Genomic DNA, 25,382 nt, shown 5'->3' with positions numbered 1-25,382 from the left:
TTATTTTAAGTATTTTACTCACCAAATCTGGTTTTAGTTTCTTATGTAAGCGCCTGAGCTGCATTTGAGACATGTTGTTACACTTTTCAGCTGGATTTCATCCTTACTTACGTCATAAAGAAGTAAAGATGACACTTTTGACATGACGAACGTCACAAGTCTGACATCTGATCCCTGCACAGACCTTAAGCCTTTCTCTTCACCGTGTCTTTCTGCTCAGTGGACACCCTGATGAAAATGGTAAACTATGAATAATGAAATGAGGAAGACACCGCAGACTTTCCCACGTCATGAGTGTTGAATACGGTCTGCTGGTCTCATCAAACATTTTTCTGTTCACATTTTATTTAAAACTCATGTATTGTTGGTAATAAAAATATCATTTAAAGTTTGTCAGGTGAAAAAAAAAATGTTTTATGATAATGAACCGCTGACTAATTTTCCTGTTGATTACACAGCTACTCACCAAATAAATATGTGAACAAGAAAAATGTATTTGAAGTGAAATTATTTATACATTTGTATTTTTTTAATCATTTATAGGCTAGAGAGTGGTGTCAATCAATTGCGCATGAAAGTTGTGTCCATTACTGCACTGGAAAAGTGGTATTCCAGTGGTATTCCTCTGAGATTTTCTCGTTTGTAATGTCTCTCAGCCATCTCTCTTTCTACAGTCTCCTCCCCCCTAATTAGTGGACACGCCCCCTACTGCTGATTGGCTACAAGTGTGTTGTGATGCTCGGTCCAATCCACTTTCACCAGTGTTTCTCAGAAATCGCTTACTGCACCTTTAATCAAAATAACTTCCCCTCCCTCTTGCAATAACATTGCTTCTCCTCTCTGATGACGTATTTGCACAAAGGGCCTAAAGAGACATTTGTGGGGGGAAAACTGGGGATTTTGCGTAATTTTAGGGGCTTCTATTTTTAGGCCTTTAGGACTTAATTATTATGATACTGATATTTCAATTAAAGTGTAACTTCGCCGATTTTTAACCTGCTTTGTATTGTTACAATGACATTAGTATATGTAAATGGACAATGTTTTCTCATTATCTGTGTTATAGACAAACATTTATTTATCATAAATAAATTTATTTATTTACATTTATTAACAGCCAAAGATTTTGACAACTCAGTTTCTTTTCAGGCTTGAAATATCTCACTTTGCATGTAATGAGTCTATATAATATAATGAGTTATAATAAGTTTCACCTTTTAAGTTGAATTACTGAAATAAATTAACTTTTGCACGATATTCAAATTTTTCAAGTTTCACCTGTATTTGACTCTTGTAAGCCTATCCATAGCAGACTGGTGGGAGTGGCCTTGGACGGCAACATGCCTAGTGCATTATGGATGAAGTTTCCCTACCTATTTGGCAAAAGGGAAGACTTTTTTCTCTAGTCTGGTAGCACAGATCTTTATAAAAAGACACCTTTCTACTGTATAGGCAGCCAACTTTTATTAAAGCCCAATTTCCCAGAGGTGAAGTACCCCTTTAAATAATCCTGCTTTAGTCAAATTTTTAAGTCAGAGTTAAACTAAAGTTGTGATAGTCTTTTCTTCCCTAATGTGACGAATATCTGAGTGAAACAGTTTTCTCAAACAAGCACAAAATGTAGGGCGGTATTTGATTTCGGCCATCAGGATTTGATTGGATGGCAGTGGTTTGCTATTGCTATGATATCATGTGAGTGCGGATTCGATTTCATGGTGACTTTACATTTATATATTTACATTTATGCATTTGGCAGATGCTTTTATCCAAAGCAACTTGCATTGCATTTCAAGGTACACATTACATTCTTATCAGTTCTTTTAAATCTACCACAGTCTCTCAGTTAATATGATGTGATCACTGCATGTGTAATACTTATAGATGTATCAGAAAATGTAGTTTCAGATGAAATGTGGCAGGATGTAATATAAATTAAACATTAGCCAAAAAACTATTTGTAAAGGTAACACTCAGAAACAGCATCTGCATATGTCTTTAGTCAGAGATGATGCATAAAAACAGAGACATGTGGTCACAAATATCAACTTACCATCACTTGCATTCAAGTTCTGTTCAAACATTTGTATAATTCATAAAGGCATAGAGTATATAAGGCATAGATAAATGACAGAACCACAACCAGAGAGTCCAAAAAGGCTTGTCTTTTGTTCCACAATAATGAGGAAAACTACAGGTACTGGGTCCTTGCATCTGGCTGAACTGGAAAGGATAATATAGCTCAAACTATTTTATTTAAAAGAATATTATTTCTTTATGACTAACTGAAGTTTATCTTGCTAAGAGTCAGAAAAGCTTATAAACAAGGAGTCGTCTATACATACTAAATATTCTCACTAACAAATAATATTTGCTTTGATATAAAATATTGCAATAAAACCAATGTGAACATGACGAATTTCTCTCCTTTTGTCCCCTACCCGTGCTGAAGTTCTCCAGGTTTGTGTGGCATTTGTGCTCTGCTCACCGCAGGCCGTGATCGCCTCCACTGTGGACTGTCCTGATCCATTTACTGGAGAAACATCCTGTACCATCTCACTGGAGAAGCTTCTGGACCGAGCCGTTCAACATGCAGAGCTCATTTACCGCGCCTCAGAGGAGTCCAAGTTGCTGTTTGTGAGTAACAGAGAGATGAACGTAAAACTAAGCTTATAAAAGCTGCTTCTTGGAGTTTGCAATGACACCAGTCTCACTAAAGATGAGAATAAACAGTCAACCAGTACACTTTACTGAATAATTCCAAAATATTTTCAGGAGGAGATGCTCAATTCATTCGGAGGTGTGAATCTGCATGTTCCCAGTGGGACCATGTGTGCTCCAAAAACAGTGTCGATGTCTAAAAGTGACATCCAACAGATTTCTGTAAGTTCCTCTAATGGCATCTGATGAAATTCACTGTAACAGAGTAACGTTCTCCCTAGATAAACACGTCTTTTTTGTTTTTCCCTCCAGGATAAATGGATCCTTCACTCAGTTCTGATTCTGATCCAGTTCTGGACTGATCCACTGGCAGATCTGCAGACGTCTCTTGAGAATTTTGAGTACACCTCAAGTGCCCTGCTTAACAGGAGCAGATGGATGTCTACCAAACTAACGAGTCTGGAGCAGGGGGTTCTGGTTCTTGCTAGACAGGTAAATATGAAGTTTCGAAAATTATTAGACCAAACATATTTTTCCTTCATCTGGAAACATGTTTGGAAATCAATCTGTCTCTCTTTCTCTCTTTCAGATACTGGGTGAAGGGGCTTTGCTGTTGGAGGCTCCAGAAAAGACATCCAATTACATTGTCTCTTCCGATATTGAGTCTGTGAGAAGAGGCTATAGTGTGATCTACTGCTTCAGGAGAGATGCGCACAAGATAGAGACTTTCCTCAAACTCCTGAAGTGCCGCCAGATTGATCAAGAGAATTGCTCCATTTTCTAAACTAAACTAATATATATATATATATACATATATATATATATATGTATATATATATATATACACACACACACACACACACATTCTTCTGTCAGATTATTTTGAGTGTTTTTAGCCAAAGTTGGTTTTGCATTTGCACAAATGTTAATTAAAACAAAAATGTTTACACGCTTACTTGGAGATTGTGTTTTTGTCTCTAATGTCAGATATGGTTCACTGAATGTTTGTAAAATGTTCTTTTCTAAATTAAAATGCATATTAAGAGAAATATTGAATCAGAATCACTTTCATACACATACGGTATCGTTCAGAAATGGTAAACTGCTGTCTGAGATCACATTTTAAAAAATCTGGATTATTTCCATTTAAACCAAAATGTATATTTTTTTTAAGGATTTTGAAAGATTTAAAAGAATGAATTTGTGGTGTAAAACCGTGTAACATATTATTTGTACAAAAGATAAGATGTATTTGATCATTCTCAAATCACTGTGGACAACATGGATCATCAGGTTTTGTTCAATCTTGCTCTTTCTTTGTATCGGTGATGGAACTGATGAATAGGGTCCATCATCTGCACTCTAAAAAAATATTCTGTGGCTTAGTAAATATTACAGAAATATTTAACTTTATTAACTTAATAAAATCTCTGAATATCGTTTACTTGATTGTTTGAGTTAAACATTGAACGCGTTGTTCATTATAAACGCGGGATAATGAATTATATTGAGAACGTCATACACAGAAAACATGCCGTAATGTACCCTGAGTGTAAACAGCCGCATTCATCATGAAGCATGCAAGCGATTTGCAAAGATTAATATAAATATTAATATTAAGGTTAATAAAACGTTACACTCACTTCAGTTATTCTGGAGGTGCAGCAGGAACATGAATATTTGGTACCAATCCTTTTTTTCAGGAGCAGTTTCTCAGCAAAACCAGCTTTATAACGTTACTGACCCTCGTTTGTAAAGCAGTCTGGTGCAGGGTTCGGCCCTGACCAATTTGTTGCCCTGGCCTAGCCCTTTGATGCGCAAGCTATGGAAACCCCTTCTAATGCACAACATGGGTCTAAAAAGACCCGTATTCATTTCCTATGTTATTTCATGCATTGCTGGACTTTTTTTTGTTTTATCTTTTGAGATCAATTTATTTAAGCATTTAATATTCCATGATCTATAAATTCCATGATTTATAAATATTAAAATGTATTGTTTTCAATTACCAATAATTATTATTTAAATTTTTCTAGGTTTTGTGTTACTCTATTAAATTTACTTATCAAGCATGATAAAACAAAAGAATAAAGACAACATTTTGTCAAATTAATCATTTTAGCAGTCATTTAGACAACACATTTAACACTTGAAATATTCATTTGCCACTTTCTCTAACATAGCAATCACCAAAGGTGTAAAGTCCAGGTTCAGAAAGTAAAAGTCCTCCTCAGTATTTTGTTCCAATCACCTGAATTAGCCTAATAGCCAGTAGGTAGAACTAATTAGTGAAATCAGCTGTCTGAGGTCATGGGTGGAATAAACATATGGCAGGACTTTTACTTTCTGACCCCTGGACTATACACCTCTGGCACTCACATATCACAGATAACTGATAACAATAAAATTGAACTGTTTAACTGTATTGAATTGTGGTGAATGTGATCAAATAAAAGAAAATACAACAAACAAAATAAAATCCCTGGTATACAGCGGCATCTCAAATTGCCATTTTAGTGCTTACATGCCTCACAAATGACAAATGACACCTAAACTCTTAAAACATTGAATCATTTCAGCATATGAAGGATTATGAACTGTTAGGTCTTCTACATGTAAATAAGCTTTAAAATACAATCTTTTTTAGTGTAGCTAACATTAGCTAGCTAGAATATGTCACCAGCTAGCTAATAGTATTGGACATGTTTCTCCTTCTCACAAGTCATTTCTCACTAGGATTACAAGGTCAAGGTAACCATAGCCTAATATTCAAATATGTCCATCTTTTACAAAATATAAAATATTTTCTGTGGTTAAAATAAAATAAGACTTGCATCAAATATACAAAAGCAGCCGTGTTGAGTTGTGAAATGTGTGGCAGGTGAATAGTATTCTGCAGTAAATGTACTTGCAAAAATGCGCAAATATCAAAGGTTTCTATATGGGTCATTTTTGACCCATGTATGTAAAATTGATGTAGAAATAAAAAAAAAACTGTGTTTGTTTATAAAGTAAGAAAGGAAACATTAACATAATGATTTGTGGAAATCAAAAACAAGATATTTAATGAATACCTGGAATAAGAAAGAAAAAAAAGAAAATAAAAAAAAACATATCTTTTAAAGATTCAGCAAAGAAACACTCAGCCATCACTGAAATAACATAGGAAATGAATATGGGTCTTTTTAGACCCATGTATGTAAAAAAAAATGTAGAAATACAAAAACTGTGTTTGTTTATAAAGTAAGAAAGGAAACATAAACATAATGATTTGTGGAAATCAAAAACAAGATATTTAATGAATACCTGGAATAACAAATGATAAAATACATATATTTTAAAGATTCAGCAAAGAAACACTCAGCCATCACTGAAATAACATAGGAAATGAATACGGGTCTTTTTGGACCCATGTTGCGCATTAGAAGGGTTGCGATACAAAAACGATTTTTATTCGAAAAGAAAGAAATGAAAAATTTAAATTAGGATTTTTAATGATCTAAAACAAGTTAATTGAGGAATACCTGGAATACTGAATGATGAAATTACTGTAATTTCTTGCAAAGATATAGAAAATGAAAACTCAGTCGGGTCTTTAGACCCATGTTGTGCATCAAAGGGCTAGGCAAGATTTTACCTGGTGCCCCATGCATCACAGCCCATTTCACCCCGTCATTGTGTTCATGATTATTTAGCCTATATATATACACACACACACACACACACACACACACACACACACACACACACACACACACACACACACACACACACACACACACACACACATTACAGCCTAAACACAAATACCAAGAGCATTACATCTAGCATTCAAGTCAAGTCCCCATTATCTTTTATAGATATGTGTTTTACAATACAGATTTAATGTGAACTTTGCTTTAATAAAAAAACTTTGTTTTAATAAACCTGTAAATAAATATCATTACTAATTTTGGCAAATAAATTTTAAAAAATGCCATATACAGTACAGGCCAAAAGTTTGTAAACATTACTATTTTTAATGTTTTTGAAAGAAGTTTCTTCTGCTCATCAAGCCTGCATTTATTTGATCAAAAATACAGAAAAAAAAATGTAATATTGTGATATATTATTACAATTTAAAATAATTGTTTTTTAATTTATTATACTTTAAATTATCATTTATTTCTTTGATGCAAAGCTGAATTTTCAGGATCATTACTCCAGTCTATCACATGATCCTTTAGAAATCATTCTAATATGATGATTCATTATCATACTTTTTTAGGATACTTTGATGAATAAAAAGTAAAAAAATAAAAATAAAAAAACAAGCAAATTTTTTTTTAAATAGAAATCTTTTGTAACAACAATATACACTACTGCACAGTAATTTGGGGTCAGTCATTTTTTTCTTTCTTTTTTTGAAATAAATAAATAATTTTATTCAGCAAGAATGTATCCAGTTTGTATCCAGCATCCCATGGAAACTACAGATGCCCCAACACCCGTGCAGAGACGACTTGAAGCCTGTGAAGAGACGACTCGACGCCTCTGAAGAGACGACTCGACACTGGCGAAATGTTTATGCCCTAAATTAATACATGATTAACTAACTGTATTTTTCTATGTACATTTCTGAAATGCACTTTCTGTAAAGCTGCTTTGAAACAATATGTATTGTGAAAAGCGCTATACAAATAAATTTGAATTTAATTGGATGTGGGTTTTTTTTGGAATAAATGCAGTTCTTTTTAACCTTTTATTCATCAAATATATTAGGCAGCAGAACTGTTTCCAACACTCATAATAAATCAGAATATTAGAATGATTTCTAAAGGATCATGTGATAGACTGGATGTCACATGTGACACTGAAGACTGGAGTAATGATGCTGAAAATTCAGCTTTGCATCACAGAAATAAATGATAATTTAAAGTATAATAAATTGAAAACCAATTATTTTAAATTGTAATAATAAATCACAATATTTAAAAAAAATCTGTATTTTTGATCAAATAAATGGAGGCTTGATGAGCAGAAGAAACTTCTTTTAAAAACATTAAAAATAGTAATGTTTCCAAACTTTTGGCCTGTACTGTATCCCCCCCAAAACTGCACAACTATAGAGTAAAACATTAGTAAAAAAAAGTTGTTGACATGATTGTTACAAAATCACACAGTCTGGGGACTCAGAACAACTGCTAACATTAAGTTTAAGGTAAAAATAACTGCCATGAAATTATAGTATCTTACTCCTATGCAATTAGATAAACTGTTCATTCACTACATCACTTTACCTCTGTTTTTTATCCCCTTTTATCCTCTTCTACGGTGGCCGAGAAGGGTCACGACACATACAAACGCCACAACAACTACATATTCAGAAAACACCTCCAAATTCAGAAAACACATACAAACACCACAACAACTACATATTCAGAAAACAACTTCGTCGATTTCACATCACGTACACTGCAAATATTCACAGCCCGAGCAAATAGGGAAACGAACTGCAAACTGCAAAGACACAACGGAAATGTTTCCAGGGAGGCCATAATCAGTGACGGACCCGCATACATCCGGTTGTCTTCGCGCTATCTGAATGTGCGCTTTTGAGCTTTTTATCAGAGCACATCGACAAGTCTGTCAAAATAAAAGAGAAACACTTACCTCTTGTAGCCATAGACAACAAAAGCGCACATTCAGATGGATGGATGCACGTTTGAGCCACACTATTTGAGCCACACGTTAACCGAATGTACCCAGATGGCCTTGAACTCTTTGATACTCTCTTCCTTCTGGAAAAGGGGGCCCGCCCAATAATTACTATCAATGTGCAGAATGGAACAGATCACAACATCATGCTCGGTGGTAGAACAGAGCTAGGAATTCTGCAGCCAGTTAAGTCTGGTTTACCAAAATCAAATGCACAGTGTGAAGCCACAGCATCTGTTACGCAGGTCCTACCAGAGATCACTGAGGCATCTCCCAATACAGATCGATGGGACCCTGCAGTGGATGTGAGCCATTTAACTCCGCCCCAACAACAACAAGTCAAGAGGATGTTACGTGAAGAGTGTCATGCCTTTTCGAAGTCAGACGACGATATCGGCTGTGTCCCAGGTTTGCATCTGAGTATCTTAAATGATAACACCCCTGTTGCCCTCACATCAGTCCCTAAACCGTTATATCAAGAGATGAGGAACTACTTACATGACCTGATTGCTCAAGGGTGGGTGGCCAAGTCTCATTCCCCGCTAGATCAAGGGAAGGCCTACCACCAAGGTTTCATGTCCCCAGAGAGCCGGTACCTGACTGCATTCGCAACACCGTGGGGCCTATATGAATGGATTTGTATTCCTTTCGGCCTTATGAATGTGCCTGCAGCGTTCCAACGGTTTATAGAAGAGAGCCTGGAAGGGTTAAGAGACAAAATTTGCATACCGTACTTAGACGACATCCTAGTCTTCACTGAGTCCTTCGATGAACAAGTGGAAGCGGTGAAGAAAGTACTGCAGAGGTTACAGTCCCGTGGAGTCAAGTTAAAACCAAGAAAATGTGAGCTCTTTAAGAAAGAGGTGCGATATCTGGGGAGAATTGTGTCAGCTGAAGGCAGTCGTATTGATCCCGCAGACACCGTTGCTGTAACGGCACTGAAAGAACAGACACCAAGCACGGTGGGGGAACTACGCAAGATTCTGGGCCTGCTCAGCTATTATCGGCAATACAAGACATACAAGACTTTTCCCGAATTGCCAGTCCCCTCTATGACCTGCTAAAAAGTGACACGGAAGGTGCTGGGCCACAGAAAAAGGGGAGACACAAAGTAAGAAATAACAAACGAAATCATGTGGTGCCGTCAAGTAAATTAATTGAGTGGAAAGAAAAACATCAGGAGATTCTAGAAAAGTTGATTAACTGCTTGACTCATCCTCCGATCCTGGGATTCCCAGACTTCTCTCAACTGTTCATCCTTCATACGGATGCGTCCAACCAAGGGTTGGGAGCTGTTTTATACCAGCAGCAGAATGGCAAGCTGAGAGTAATTGCCTATGGTTCTCGGACTTTGACGGCAGCTAAGAAAAATTACCATCTGCACAGTGGGAAGTTGGAATTCTTAGCTCTGAAATGGGCCATCACTGAAAAATTCAGAGACTACCTGTACTATGCACCAACCTTTACAGTTTTCAGTGACAATAATCCATTGACCTATGTCCTGACCTCAGCGAAGTTGAATGCCACCGGGTGTAGGTGGGTGTCAGAGCTTGCAGATTTTCACATTTCAGATTTTGGAAACTACGATGAGAGAATGAACTGACCAGTTTTATCCTGACTGTGTAGGAGCCGTGATCCAAGCTGTGGAGTCCCAAGGGAATCCAGATGTGACTTTTGTAGTAGCCTGTCAGAGTGTACTGGCGAGTGTGGAAAAAATGAGGGACACCTCAAACCCCTGTCAAAAGAGGAAATCAGACAAGCACAAAAGGATGATAAGGACATTAGAGTAATAAGTGAACACTTACAAGCAGGATCTAGACCTCCTCAGCAGTGGCGTTCAGTCAACTCGCCGGCCAAAGTTCTTCTGAGAGAGTGGGATAAGCTGAAGCTAGATGAACATGGCATTCTGTCCCGCCAAAAGTCTCAGAGAAAACAGCTGGTGTTACCAACACAATTCAAAAGAACGGTCCTGAGAGAAATGCATGATGAGATGGGCCATCGGGGACTTAATCGCACGACAATCCTCATTAGGGATCGGTTTTTCTGGCCCTACATGCAGAAAGACATTGAAAATTATGTTCTGAGAACCTGCTGCTGTATCAAACAAAAAAAACCTTGACTTGACTTTCTCCATCTGGACAAATGCAAAGGGGGCTATGAGTACATTTTGGTAATCGTCGACCACTTCACTCGATTTGCCCAGGTATATGCCACCACCTCAAAATCTGCAAAAACAGTAGCTGACCGGTTATTCAATGATTTCGCCCTGAAGTTTGGGTTTCCGTTCCGAATTCACCACGATCAAGGGGGAGAATTTGAAAACCAGCTACTCGCCCAACTCAAAAAGTACAGTGGCGTTGCCGGCTCAAGGACCACCCCTAGGGTAATGGACAGGTGGAACGATTTAACCGGACATTATTGCAGATGCTGAAAACCCTGACTGAAAGACAAAAAGCTAATTGGAAAGATGCATTGAACAAATTGATCTTTGCCTATAATTGTACTAGATGTGACGTGACTGGCTTCCCACCTTTCCAATTGCTGTTCGGACGCTCACCAAAGTTGCCCATCTATGCTCTCTTCGGACTCAACTCCGACAATAACTTCCAAAGTTACAGTGAGTATATGCAACGATGGACAAAAGGAATGCAGGAAGCGTGTGAGATTGCGAGAGAACAGGCAAACAAGTATGCAGAAAGAAACAAAAGGAATTATGACCATGAGTGAGGTGTACTGACCTGTTCCCAGGAAGCAGGGTCCTCGTAAAAAACCTGACTCCAAGAGGTGGGACCGGGAAACTGCGAAATTTCTGGGAGGATGAGGTTCATGTTGTTACACGCCAGGTGGCAGATGGTGCTCCAGTCTACAAAGTAAAACCTGAACAGAGTAAAGGCAGATCACGAGTTTTACATCGCAATCTTCTCCACCTATGTGACCATCTACCTCTTGAAATCACACCAGCTCAAAGTACTAAACTAAAACAAGGACAGCAACCAAGAAACAGCAGAACTCAGCCCGCCGAGGGAAGAGAATGTGAGTCAGATTACGATAATGAAAGTGAAGAGGATGAATACTACTTTAAAGTGGAGCCCTTCCAGATAAGACCACAGGAAAGCAGTGATTGCCTAGAAAAAAGAAATGCTTATCACCACAGTCAGTACCTTCTGAGCCTCGATCTAACTCTCCAGTGGTGGAACCAAGGCCACAGTCACCTCCAGCTGAGTCAGAGATAGATCTCCCAGAGTCTGTACCTGAAATAAGAAAAGAACCTAATGAAAATGAACCAACTGCTGACCTAATGCAACAAGACTTACCTGATAGGGAAGCAGCTGCAGCTCCTGGGTCTAGAGACAGGACCTCCGAGGCAGGTACCAGTTCACCAGGAGAAAACGACGACCGCTTAAAAGTTTACCTATGACAATCTTGGGTCCCCATCATGCTACAATGTGCAGATAGTGGGCAACAACCACTACCCACACTTTGCATCTAGTGGGACGACAGCTGTGACACCCTGGTCATCAACACCCCTTTGTTACCCCCAGCCTTCATATGTGTGCTATTAACTTTGAATTGCACTATCACATGAATTTCACCCCATAACTAGTCCCTGTGTCGAAGGCATGAAATGCCACTATAAATAACATTGCTCAGAGACTGTTATTGCCCATAGTGAGAAACTATTGCAAAACAGTTGCAGATTTTGAAAATGTGGACACTTGGAATTACTTTGAGACTTTCTTTTTGACACTTTTTGAATATTTTTCTTCCTTGAAGGTCTATTTGGCATTTTTTTCATGCGAGAGCAAACTACATGGACTGTTTTAGGGCTCTGAACACCGCCACGTTAAACCGCCCTACGCTTCAAATGGACTATTGTTGCGTAACTCTGAGACTCTTGTCTATATATGGTATTTTCCAACCCATTGATATGGACTGAAAAAAAAAGAGAGAATGTAAAAAAAAAGAAAATGACAGTGTATTCAGAATACCAGGTATTTGCTTATTAACACTACTTATTAGTATTGCATAATAAGTATATATGGAAATATAAAGGGACTGTTGAATGTGTTTATTGCCTCATAAGTGTTTACATGTCGGGACGACATCTTAATAATAGGGGGAGAGTGTAATATGCTGAGTAAAATGTGAACAAGATTTACTGTATGTCACCTGAGGTTTAATCCAGTAATCAGTTTAAATAATTATAAAATATTAATGTTGTTAAGGACGTTGAAATGTTATGTTTTGCATTAATTCATATGTTTAGTGATTTCGTATGAGGTTAAAAATGTAATGATGACATGTTTGGGATGAGCGTATCTGATTGGTTGTGTGTGTGCGCGTGCGCAATATTGACAATTAGCCTACAAGAGTCCAGCACTCTGTAAAGTCTCCTCCAGCACATCACAAACACTTTCAATGAATTTAAGGTCTGGACTTAAAGGTGCCAATTCATGTGTGAAAATGATTCTTCGTGTTCCCTCTCAAGCATTCTTTCACAGTTTGAGCCTGATAAATTTTGACATAGTCATCCTGGATATGGCCATGATGTGTCTTCCTACATGGTTGTTTAAGAAATGAAAAGCTACACACTCCATCAATTAGAGTTAAAAGAACTGTTGGCAAACATAACGTGCAAGGAACATAATAATCACTGCAATAATGATCCAATCATAGACTCTTGAGAGAGAGAGAGAGAGAGAGAGAGAGAGAGAGAGAGAGAGAGAGAGAGAGAGAGAGAGAGAGAGAGAGAGAGAGAGAGAGAGAGAGAGAGAGAGAGAGAGAGAGATAGATGTGTTTTCATGTTTTATGGGGGCTTACCATAGACATAATAATTTTTATACTGTGTATATTCTATCCCTAACCCTAACCAACAAAGAAAACTTTCTGTATTTTCAAAAAACATCACTTAGTATTATTTATAAGCTGTTTTCCTCATGTGGACCAAAAAAATGTCCCCACAAGTACAAGGATTTCAGATATTGCCATCTTTGTGAGGAAATTTTGTCCTCATAATGTAGGGTTAATTTTAAATGTAAGCATATTTTATACTGTATGTGTTTCTGTCCATGTACTAATCAAATTCTTACTACAAACTGATGGGAATATCTGCATGCTCTTCTGAACGTCACATTTCTCCCGTCAAGCAAGTTAATCTCACCTCAAGTTCTTCAAATCACACTCTTGATGAAACTTCTATCACTGCCGTGCCCTTGAGGTTTTGACCTGCCTCTGGAATTGCAGTTAGTCTCCTGTAAGTTGATTTGTGTGAACTGCATTTGCTAAACAGTCAGTAATTAGCGACTAACACATCCCCCATTTCCAGTCATTTTCACAATACATTGCCTGATAAATGTATTTAACATTTTAAAATATATTTTTTTTCCCACAAAATCATTAGTGGCCATATTCAGCTACTTTTGATGGTGGACAATTATGCCTCTCACTCTTAGATAAAAGTTTCAGTGAAGTTCGATAGAACCCTGACCTGGGTGACCTCAGTTTTAAAGATAGCTTTAAAAGGTTCTATATAAGGAGAAATGTCTTAAATGATTGCACAATACTTTCATGTTTGGTGGGTTATTTATTGTTTTTTTTTAATAGTGATTAAGTATGTTTACGAGCTGTTTAATTCATACAATTTTATGACAATTAAAAATGAATTAAAACCAAATTAATTCATTAAAACTAAATGATCCCATAATGGAAAAAGCTATGTTTCTAAATATGAAGCACCTGACAGAACACTTTAAGGTTCTGTATAGAACCTTTCGTAGAACCTTCACTCAGTTCTATACATAACCTTTTCTTTTAAGAGTGAAAATGGGCACACAAAAAAATCACATACATTTATAGGAAAAAAAGAGCATATTTTTGCACTGTTATTTTAAGTATTTTACTCACCAAATATGGTTTTAGTTTCTTATGTAAGCGCCTGAGCTGCATTTGAGACATGTTGTTACACTTTTCAGCTGGATTTCATCCTTACTTACGTCACAAAGAAGTAAAGATGACACTTTTGACATGACGAACGTCACAAGTCTGACATCTGATCCCTGCACAGACCTTAAGCCTTTCTCTTCACCGTGTCTTCGTGCTCAGTGGACACCCTGATGAAAATGGTAAACTATGAATAATGAAATGAGGAAGACACCGCATACTTTCCCACGTCATGAGTGTTGAATATGGTCTGTCTGCTGGTCTCATCAAACATTTTTCTGTTCATCGACATATGATATTTATCAATTTATTTCACATTTTATTTAAATGTATCATTTAAAGTTTGTCAGGTGAAAAAAACAAACATTTTTTTATGATAATGAACCGCTGCTGTTGATGACACAGCTACTCGCTAAATAAATATGTGATAAATATGCCCGCTGACATGGTAAAATAAAAAATATAATTTTAGAGGAAATACACCTAGCAGTTTACATCTGAGCAGATTTTACTTTTTTGTAAAGACAGACAAATGCCAACTGTGTCCACCCATGAGACCACTGAAGCGGCAACCGGATCCGTTCATCTTACGGCCCCTGAACCGGTATATCCAGCAGCATCCCGCAGTGTTGCCTCTGCACAGAAGACGGCCTTAAGTCAGGAAGTGCTGGATAAGCAAGACAAAATTTGTCAAGCTGTGCTGGCAATAAATGACACATTAAAAGAAATAAATGTAAGCCTACGAGAAATACGTGATGATATTAAACATAAGAAATAAAGTTTACTGAAACTATTTTGTGCGCTTGCTTTTTAATGCATACTCTAAAAGCCCCTTTCACACAGCGCTTTGAACCCGGGAAATTGCCGGCAAATTGCCAGAGTGCCTTCTGTGTGAACGCAAACACGACCCGGGATTTACATGGTCTGCCAGACCCAGACCCGGGATTTATACCGGGATCGATGCCGGGTTGGGGACCTAGCAACATTGCCGTGTTCAGTCCCGGTACGTGCGCTGTGTGAACAAGCCGTAATAATGCCGTGTCGTAGCCTAGTGATGACGCTGGAGCGCGGGATCGTTCGCCAGCTGTGAAACAGTAGCCTACTTAATGCGCAAATTTATGATCGAATCAGAGAAAAAAATGCACAAGCGTGGTTTCACTCGATAGAAATCGCAGCTCATAAGCAAATTTAAGACGCTGCTGAGTTAAAGTCACATCGATGTCACGTGTCTTTACGGGATTTTTTACCGGTTGTGTGTGAACGCACTCTGTGATTTCGGAAAATCAGTGTGAATGAACCAAAATCAAAGGAACCCGAACCCGTGTCAAATCCCGGGTCACTTTATCCGTTTATTTTCCGGAATCTCTGTGTGAAAGGGGCTATAGAAACGTATAATTAGTTCCTTTCGCTTTGCAATTGCAGCAAGAGGTAGGCTATGTCTATAGCTGTGTCCCAAAGTGCAGGCTGCGTCCTTCGAAGGCCGTATTTGAAGGCCGGATGGCCGTATTTGAAGGCCGATTGCGTCACCGCGGCGCGACGAAGGACGTCCCAATTCAAAGGCTGCATCCTTGGAAGGTCGCATTTGAAGGCCGATTGCGTCACCGCGGCTCGATGAAGGCTGTCCCAATTCAATTCTCCATCCTCCGAAGGCTGCATTCGAAGGCTTCCCTGATTCAAAAGCGACGCCAAATGCACCCTTCGTTTCCCCGTGAAAAGAAGGATACATAAATGGACACTTAGCGGCCTATTCTACCCCTAAGTCATTGCGCGCCGTTGACGACAGCATTTATTTATTTGTTTTTAAAGGCGGCCGAGACTAGAGATCGGTGGTGGACAGCAAATTCACATTTAAATGTAAGTATTATGTTTTCATTTACTCAAATAGCTAGCGAAACCAGAGTTAAAGTTTCTTATAAACTTCTTCTTAACTCATTCGTCCCCATTGCGTGGCTACATTTATCAGGTAGTTTTAGGCAAAACTTGTGGTAATAACGTTATTAGTTTAACGACCTATTTGTAATATTTGCACTTGTGTATTATAAGAAATATCACTTACCCAATAAAGCCCAAAACAATAAGAAAAGCAGTAACGTTAGATAAGGCAATGGGGTTTCACTTTTATGTGTTTTTGTAGTGCTGTCATGCAAGCTATGTGATTTTAACCAAATTTTAGTATATAGAAATATGATTTCTTAAGTATTTTGTATGCATGTCTTGATGTGTCATATTTTGCAGTGTTAACAATGCATTTAAGATGGCTCCTCTGTGTTAAGTACCGTTTTCTGCTTTTTTAGAACAATTCAGGAAAAAATGGATCTATATAAATATATATAAAAAGAAAAGTAATAGAACATCTTTGCTGAAATGTATTGTCCTGTTGTTGTTAACAAGCCATGGTTCATTTGCTCTGCCTTTAGGATTGCAAGTGTCCTGGGACAGGAGAGGGTGTGAGTGGGAAACCCACTGCTGAAACTTGGCCCTGGTTTATCCTCATGGATGAGGTGTTGGGACAGAGGCATTGCACCAACCCCCCTGTCCTCATCGCCTCAATCCCTGAGGACACACCAGGGCCGAGTTCAGTAGTGGGTGCCCACGGTGAGAAGGAGCCCGGGGCAGCAGCACCAGCCCCACCAGTAGCAGCACCAGCACTAGCACCCACACCAGCAGAAGCACAACCACCAGCACCAGCACGAAGGCGCCGAGACAGGACGAGTTTTTGGACTTGATCAGAGAAGAAATGCAACTAGAGAGGGAGGCAGAGGCGAGGAGAGCACAGGAAAGAAGGGAGAGGATGGACAGGCTGTTTTCTCTTCTTGAGAGAATGATTGAAAAATATATTTTCTACATATTCTTGTTTAACTTTTTTCACTTTTATTTTTTAAAAGAAAAATTATGTACATTTATTTTTATGCAACTTTAATTGTGTAAATAAAAGAGAATGAATTGTTCTGGACATTGTTTATTTTTGTAATGACTAATACTTTTTGCATGAAACAAATTTTATTTTTTTCAAATAAAATTGGTAAATGAAAATCATTTGTTCTATAGGCTACATTAAAGTACTTTTTCCAACTATTTACAAAATACGTTAAACATATCAAAATCAACATAAACATTAAATTTTACAATACATAAAATAAGAAAAAAATTATGTAGACTCTGTTGAGCTGAGCTGCTGGACCGGGATGGGCTGCCCCTAAGGCCTCCTGCTGGTGGGACATCATCTGGGATGGTCTCCAGAGTGTTTAAGTGCATATTTCCACTATCCACTAAGTTGTCTACCAACAGGTTTGCAGGGCTGATTCAATCGACGCCTTTCTGAAAAAAGTACTTTTAATAACTACTGCATTTATATTAGGCTACTACTGCATTACTGCGTAGGCTATGTTGCATTTTACTTCTGTATATTTTCAATATACAGTAATATCTGGTTGTTACATTATATAGCCTACTTTTGTGTAGTGTAATGTAATCATATTGTGATGTGAGGGAAAAAAGTACTTCAGGTTACTTCACATTTGTAAGTGAATACTTAACGAAATATGCAGTTCCGAAAATTAAAGTAACAAAATGTAGGCTTATTGTCACAATATTAACAAATTGTTGCTAACTACAGCAGCGTCCCATTTCAAAGGGTGGATCTGAAGCGCCCGGACCCGTCTAGCCTACGAAGGGTTGTTCTTGTCGCCTGGCAACCGTGACAGCTGCAGATGACGAGCGCGAGAAATACTGGACTTTTTATATTAAACTGGGTTTTGTATTCAAACAGGGCTAAACCGAAAATACATGATCCGGCAGCGCCGGGGCTCACCATGTCCTCCAGTAAAATATAAAACATAAAAATGACAATAGCCGATTCTGGCTCCATAGCTGTTTACTCAGTTATCAAAATGAATGATCAGGATAGCAGCTGTCCTCTCGCACCGTTGCTTGGCGCCAGGAGCGGTGATCGGGAACACCTGGTTGCACAATTAGGAAATCCTAGGAAGGCTACATGGTGCGTCCTTCAGAGGACGCATAGGCTGCATCCTTGAAGTCTGCGTCCTTCGAAGGATGCAGCCTTCAACATTGGGACACAGCTTATGTGTCGGATAGGCAACCTTGGAGGCACCATACCATGATCAGGTCTAATTATATCCTCTGGGTCTGGCAGACCATGTTCCATGGCAATGTTGTGTAGAACTGAGCAGGCCAATATTATTTTGCAAACCTTTTCTGGTCTGTATAACAAACAGTGTAGGCTACCACCTGATGTGTCCAAACACCGCCAGCGCCCCTTTAAGATTTGTGCGTTCACCGATTAAGGTGAATTAAAATGCAGCCTTATTAATGAGCAAAACGTTCGGATGTTAAACGCACTATTTACGCGTGGCTGGGAGCAGGTGTAGATTTCTTTCGTACCAACTAAATACGTACATTTCAATGAATCCGAAAATTTACGCCAAAACCACTTTACACACGATTTACACAAAAAAATCGTTCTGCTCGTGTTTCATGAATGAGACCCAATGAGTAGGCTATATAATATATAAGTTTCATCTTTTAAGTTGAATTACTGAAATAAATGAACTTTTGCACGATATTAAAATATTTCAAGTTTCACCTGTATTTGACTCTTGTAAGCCTATCCGTAGCGGACTGGTGGGAGTGGCCTTGGACGGCAACATATAGTGCATTATGGATGGTGAAGTTTCCCTATTTGGCAAAGGGAAGACAACTGTCTTTTTTTACATTTATGCATTTGGCAGATGCTTTTATCCAAAGCGACTTGCATTGCATTTCAAGGTACACATTTACATTCTTATCAGTTCTTTTAAATGTATAAATCTACCACAGTTTCTCAGTTAATATGATGTGATCACCGCATGTGTAATACTTATAGATGTATCAGAAAATGTAGTTTCAGATGAAATGTGCAGGATGTAATATAAATTAAACATTAGCCAAAAAACTATTTGTAAAGGTAACACTCAGAAACAGCAACTGCATATGTCTTTAGTCAGAGATGATGCATAAAAACAGAGACATGTGGTCACAAATATCAACTTACCATCACTTGCGTTCAAGTTCTGTTCAAACATTTGTATAATTCATAAAGGCAGTAGAGTATATAAGGCATAGATAAATGACAGAACCACAACCAGAGAGTCCAAAAAGACTTGTCTTTTGTTCCACAATAATGAAGAAATCTACAGGTACAGGGTCCTTGCTTCTGGCTGAACTGGAAAGGATAATATAGCTCAAACTAATTTATTTAAAAGAATATTATTTCTTTATAACTAACTGAAGTTTATCTTGCTAAGAGTCAGAAAAGCTTATAAACAAGGAGTCATCTATATATGCATACTAAATATTCTCACTAACGAATAATATAAAGTTGCTTTGATATAAAATATTGCATATTTTATATCAATATAAAATATTAAAACCAATGTGAACATGACGAATCTCTCTCCTTTTGTCCCCTACCCGTGCTGAAGTTCTCCAGGTTTGTGTGGCATTTGTGCTCTGCTCACCGCAGGCCGTGATCGCATCCGCTGTGGACTGTCCTGATCCATTTACTGGAGGAACATCCTGTACCATCTCACTGGAGAAGCTTCTGGACCGAGCCGTTCAACATGCAGAGCTCATTTACCGCGCCTCAGAGGAGTCCAAGTTGCTGTTTGTGAGTAACAGAGAGATGAACGTAAAACTAAGCTTATAAAAGCTGCTTCTTGGAGTTTGCAATGACACCAGTCTCACTAAAGATGAGAATAAACAGTCAACCAGTACACTTTACTGAATAATTCCAAAATATTTTCAGGAGGAGATGCTCAGTTCATTCGGAGGTGTGAATCTGCATGTTCCCAGTGGGACCATGTGTGCTCCAAAAACAGTGTCGATGTCTAAAAGTGACATCCAACAGATTTCTGTAAGTTCCTCTAATGGCATCTGATGAAATTCACTGTAACAGAGTAACGTTCTCCCTAGATAAACACGTCTTTTTTGTTTTTCCCTCCAGGATAAATGGATCCTTCACTCAGTTCTGATTCTGATCCAGTTCTGGACTGATCCACTGGCAGATCTGCAGACGTCTCTTGAGAATTTTGAGTACACCTCAAGTGCCCTGCTTAACAGGAGCAAATGGATGTCTACCAAACTAACGAGTCTGGAGCAGGGGGTTCTGGTTCTTGCTAGACAGGTAAATATGAAGTTTCGAAAATTATTAGACCAAACATATTTTTCCTTCATCTGGAAACATGTTTGGAAATCAATCTGTCTCTCTTTCTCTCTTTCAGATACTGGGTGAAGGTGCTTTACTGTTGGAGGCTCCAGAAAAGACATCCAATTACATTGTCTCTTCCGATATTGAGTCTGTGAGAAGAGGCTATAGTGTGATCTACTGCTTCAGGAGAGATGCGCACAAGATAGAGACTTTCCTCAAACTCCTGAAGTGCCGCCAGATTGATCAAGAGAATTGCTCCATTTTCTAAACTAAACTAATATATATATATATATATATATATATATATATATATATATATATATATATATATATATATATATATATATATATAATATATACATTTGCACAAATTTTAATTAAAACAAAAATGTTTACACGCTTACTTGGAGATTGTGTTTTTGTCTCTAATGTCAGATATGGCCCACTGAATGTTTGTAACATGTTCTTTTCTAAATTAAAATGCATATTAAGAGAAATATTGAATCAGAATCACTTTCATACACATACGGTATCATGAGAAATGGTAAACTGCTGTCTGAGATTTAAACCAAATGTATATTTTTTCAGGATTTTGAAAGATTTAAAAGAATGAAATTGTGGTGTAAAACCGTGTAACATATTATTTGTACAAAAGATAAGATGTATTTGATCATTCTCAAATCACTGTGGATAACATGGATCATCAGGTTTTGTTCAATCTTGCTCTTTCTTTGTATCATTAAATCAAGAGAAGTATATTTGGAAATTACACTGAAACACTTCAAAATATCTTACCTCAAAGTCCACTAATTACAACATCAAAGTTTGCGCCCAATTATCACTCAATGAGGAGAAAATTAGACATCTATCCTGAGCCCAGGTCTAACACACTCTTTAATTTTAAATTTAAGCGGAGAGGTGTTGATGCTGTGAAGGAAGGTTAAAAAAGCGGTTCACTGTCACAGTTATAGTGATACATTGGCTGTTTCCAGAATTCCCCACAGCAAGCCACACATAGAGACTCTGGCATCCAAGTATCTCTGCGAACAGTGCTAAGAAATTAGAAAAAAAGCTACCATTTCAAGACAATTTGGAGGCGAAAGAGAGTTGGTATGTTGCTCCGATGCTATGGAGACAAATAGAGGGGTGCAGGGATGATGTATTTTTGTAGGCTAAAACCTGGAAACGAGTTGGCATTTTAGCACTTCCGATTCTCTCATCCTGAAGTCAATGGGTTTTTGGTTAAATGGTTGAAATAACTTTCAGGGAAAATGTTTTTTTAACAAAAACTGAAAGTGTTTTCGGAAGCTAAGGTGTGTTGTTTTTACCGCAATTAAGTGATTCCAGCTTGTAAAACGTATTCACGTCCTCGTAGAGCTTGTAATTACAGCTTGTAAGATGGGAATTGTTTGAGAGCTCTTACTTGTACTGCAGATTCATTTAGGCGTTGATAGTGTTGGCATAGAAATGCATAATTCCCAGTCTGAGGACGTGAACAGCTCTGAATATAGCGCCACGAGGTGCCATCTTGATACTGCAGTAATTACAACATGGTGATGGCAATGATGAAGTCATGTGACTGTGGTGAAGTTCAATTATAGCTTACGCATAGAGTGGTGCAAGTATGACGTCACTTTGTTGGCCAACCGGCAGTTAGCATCATGCTGGTTCCCTCGAAAAAAAAAACAATAGGATTTTCCCATAGGCTTTTGGATTACCGCTAAATACAAGCTCTGTGATCATAAGTTTATGATACTTGCACTTTTTGTCCATCAAGATGATTATCACAGATCAACACCACTTTTATGCATTTTGAAGTCTTAATGCAGTCGCCAGAAGTAAATAGCTAAAGGTGGGCTATAAACGAACGGTCCCACGAATTCAACGTCACCATCACTAATAAGCTTCCAACAATTCTTTCAGTTTTTTATCTAAAAACATTTTCCCAGAACGATGATGTAAAAGCAGACTGAGTTTACCTTTTTGGCGTGATGACGTTTATTCTCCTCGACAGCCTCTAGTCCCATTTAGCCACTTGTTAGCAAACACCTTTTTCAAGACAGGACGATGGAACCGGAAGTGCTAAAATGCTAACTCACTTCCGCGTTTTAGCCTATAAAGTGATGTCATACCTGCACCACTCTATAGCTTTTGACTTCTGCCGATTGTATTTACACTTCAAAATTCATAAAAGTTGTGTTCATTTGTGAAGATTATCACGATGAACAAAACATGTAAGAGTCATAAGCTTTCGTTAATCACAGAGTGATTTTTTATGCATTTTACAAATGAATTGCAATAGATGATTCTGATAAATAAAGCTAAGATAATGTCTTTTTTTGGTCATATGTAAAATGAACTCACTGAATGCAATTCCTATAAATAAGAAATTAATAAATAAAAAAAAACGTAATTCTGAAAAAAGGTAATCTGTAGAACTTTTAACCGATACGCCTACAAGAAAATATGTAAATTAATCAGGATAAAATAATGTTTTCTGAAAACCGAAATAGTCAGGGGGCCAATTCTGAAAAGGGCTTCCGTTAAGACTTTTGCGGACATGTTTTGGTACAAGCTGTCACCCTATTTTTTTAGTTAGAAGACACCCATAGGTAAGATATTCGGGTGGTTGTCAAGCCGATTTTTTTTTTGTGTGACTTGTACAAGCAATTTCAGGCCAATTTTTTGGTTTCCTGCTTAACACGACATGCCAACAGTAAATGTTGAATATCTCCACAACCACAAGGACCATATTCATAAAAATGGTATCAAATGAAAGCCAACACTCATGGGATGTCTGCTGAAGTGTCAGAATGAACATTTATTGTACAGTGTAAGAGACAACAGAACTAGAACATGAAAAAAACTATCTCCGCCTAAAGAGAACCAGTTTTCAAAGTGAATATCAGCTTGGAAACATAACCTAGTATCCCAAAACCTCTATCAATCAGTACCCATATCTATGGGAATGAGTCAAGCCAAGTTTAAAGCTTGTAGGGAGAGACAGTGCAATGCTGCACAAGTTATAATACTTTAATGTCAAGGCGGAAATTTAGAACTGTAGATGATGGTCTATGGTGCTATTTGACTTAGTGTACCAGGTTGTAACACAAATTATATTACATTCACATATCACTATAGTTATTAATTCCATCCTAACAAAACTGCTCTCTCACTTCTTTAGGGTTGGGGGTTAGTAACTAGTTAGTAGTAATAACTATTTAATAGTCCTATGGCAAAGGTATGTTTTTCCCCATCAAAGCAGTGGCTCTCAGGTTGGCAGAGGTTGGCTCTCAGGTTGTCAGTCTCATCCCTTTGAGACTGAATGGATTGAATAAGCAAGGTCAAGCTAAGCGCAATGCAAATAATGGTGTGTGTCTATTACATTGCAAAAATATTGCACAATATTATACTACAATAATCTCCAGAAAGAGCACAAAGACACCACTTCCTGAAAAATCACTTCAATCAAAGGGCTTTATCTTGGCTGTATTTTCCATATTTGTCTTGACAAATGAAACATTGTTCCCAATCAATATCTCTTCCTATTTGTTTTTCTTTGGACGCTAGGCTTACAGCTTCCTCTGGATCCATGTTATCTCATCTGAAGGCAAATACATTTTTCACCACACTAGTCTGATTGGTTTCTGAGTGGATCACTACAATGTCCTCTGACATAAGCTGAGGGCTTTGCTATCTAACAAACTTATTAACGCTTTTAGCTATAGCAGACTGTAAAATAGGCTGCTGTGCAGCAAATAAATTAAAAACAATATTTCCATACACATCTGCACAAAACTTAATTTACCTATTAGTAAGTAAGCTAGTAATTATGAAAGTAAATTAGCCTAGCTATACACTCACCTAAAGGATTATTAGGAACACCTGTTCAATTTCTCATTAATGCAATTATCTAATCAACCAATCACATGGCAGTTGCTTCAATGCATTTAGGGGTGTGGTCCTGGTCAAGACAATCTCCTGAACTCCAAACTGAATGTCAGAATGGGAAAGAAAGGTGATTAGCAATTTTGAGCGTGGCATGGTTGTTGGTGCCAGACGGGCCGGTCTGAGTATTTCACAATCTGCTCAGTTACTGGGATTTTCATGCACAACCATTTCTAGGGTTTACAAAGAATGGTGTGAAAAGGGAAAAACATCCAGTATGCGGCAGTCCTGTGGGCGAAAATGCCTTGTTGATGCTAGAGGTCAGAGGAGGATGGGCCGACTGATTCAAGCTGATAGAAGAGCAACTTTGACTGAAATAACCACTCGTTACAACCGAGGTATGCAGCAAAGCATTTGTGAAGCCACAACACGCACAACCTTGAGGCGGATGGGCTACAACAGCAGAAGACCCCACCGGGTACCACTCATCTCCACTACAAATAGGAAAAAGAGGCTACAATTTGCACGAGCTCACCAAAATTGGACAGTTGAAGACTGGAAAAATGTTGCCTGGTCTGATGAGTCTCGATTTCTGTTGAGACATTCAGATGGTAGAGTCAGAATTTGGCGTAAACAGAATGAGAACATGGATCCATCATGCCTTGTTACCACTGTGCAGGCTGGTGGTGGTGGTGTAATGGTGTGGGGGATGTTTTCTTGGCACACTTTAGGCCCCTTAGTGCCAATTGGGCATCGTTTAAATGCCATGGCCTACCTGAGCATTGTTTCTGACCATGTCCATCCCTTTATGACCACCATGTACCCATCCTCTGATGGCTACTTCCAGCAGGATAATGCACCATGTCAAAAAGTTCGAATCATTTCAAATTGGTTTCTTGAACATGACAATGAGTTCACTGTACTAAAATGGCCCCCACAGTCACCAGATCTCAACCCAATAGAGCATCTTTGGGATGTGGTGGAACGGGAGCTT

The 25,382-nt window shown here is 38.1% G+C and overlaps 1 protein-coding gene across 1 annotated transcript; it reads left to right on the top strand.

Annotated features, from left to right (window-relative positions):
• Positions 1-18,546: 18,546 nt before the first annotated feature.
• Positions 18,547-20,768, top strand: smtlb (somatolactin beta; the record flags this gene model as incomplete). Its single annotated transcript, XM_081353929.1, has 5 exons — positions 18,547-18,600; positions 19,817-19,981; positions 20,099-20,206; positions 20,297-20,476; positions 20,574-20,768. The coding sequence occupies 5 exons, from the start codon at positions 18,547-18,549 to the stop codon at positions 20,766-20,768; spliced, it is 702 nt and encodes a 233-aa protein (XP_081210055.1).
• Positions 20,769-25,382: the final 4,614 nt, after the last annotated feature.

The sequence above is a fragment of the Scardinius erythrophthalmus genome (genome assembly GCF_964197995.2).
Source record: "Scardinius erythrophthalmus genome assembly, chromosome: 23".
Taxonomy (NCBI): domain Eukaryota; kingdom Metazoa; phylum Chordata; class Actinopteri; order Cypriniformes; family Leuciscidae; genus Scardinius; species Scardinius erythrophthalmus.
The sequence above is the reverse complement of the archived record's forward strand: the minus strand, read 5'-3'. Positions and strand labels throughout refer to the sequence as shown.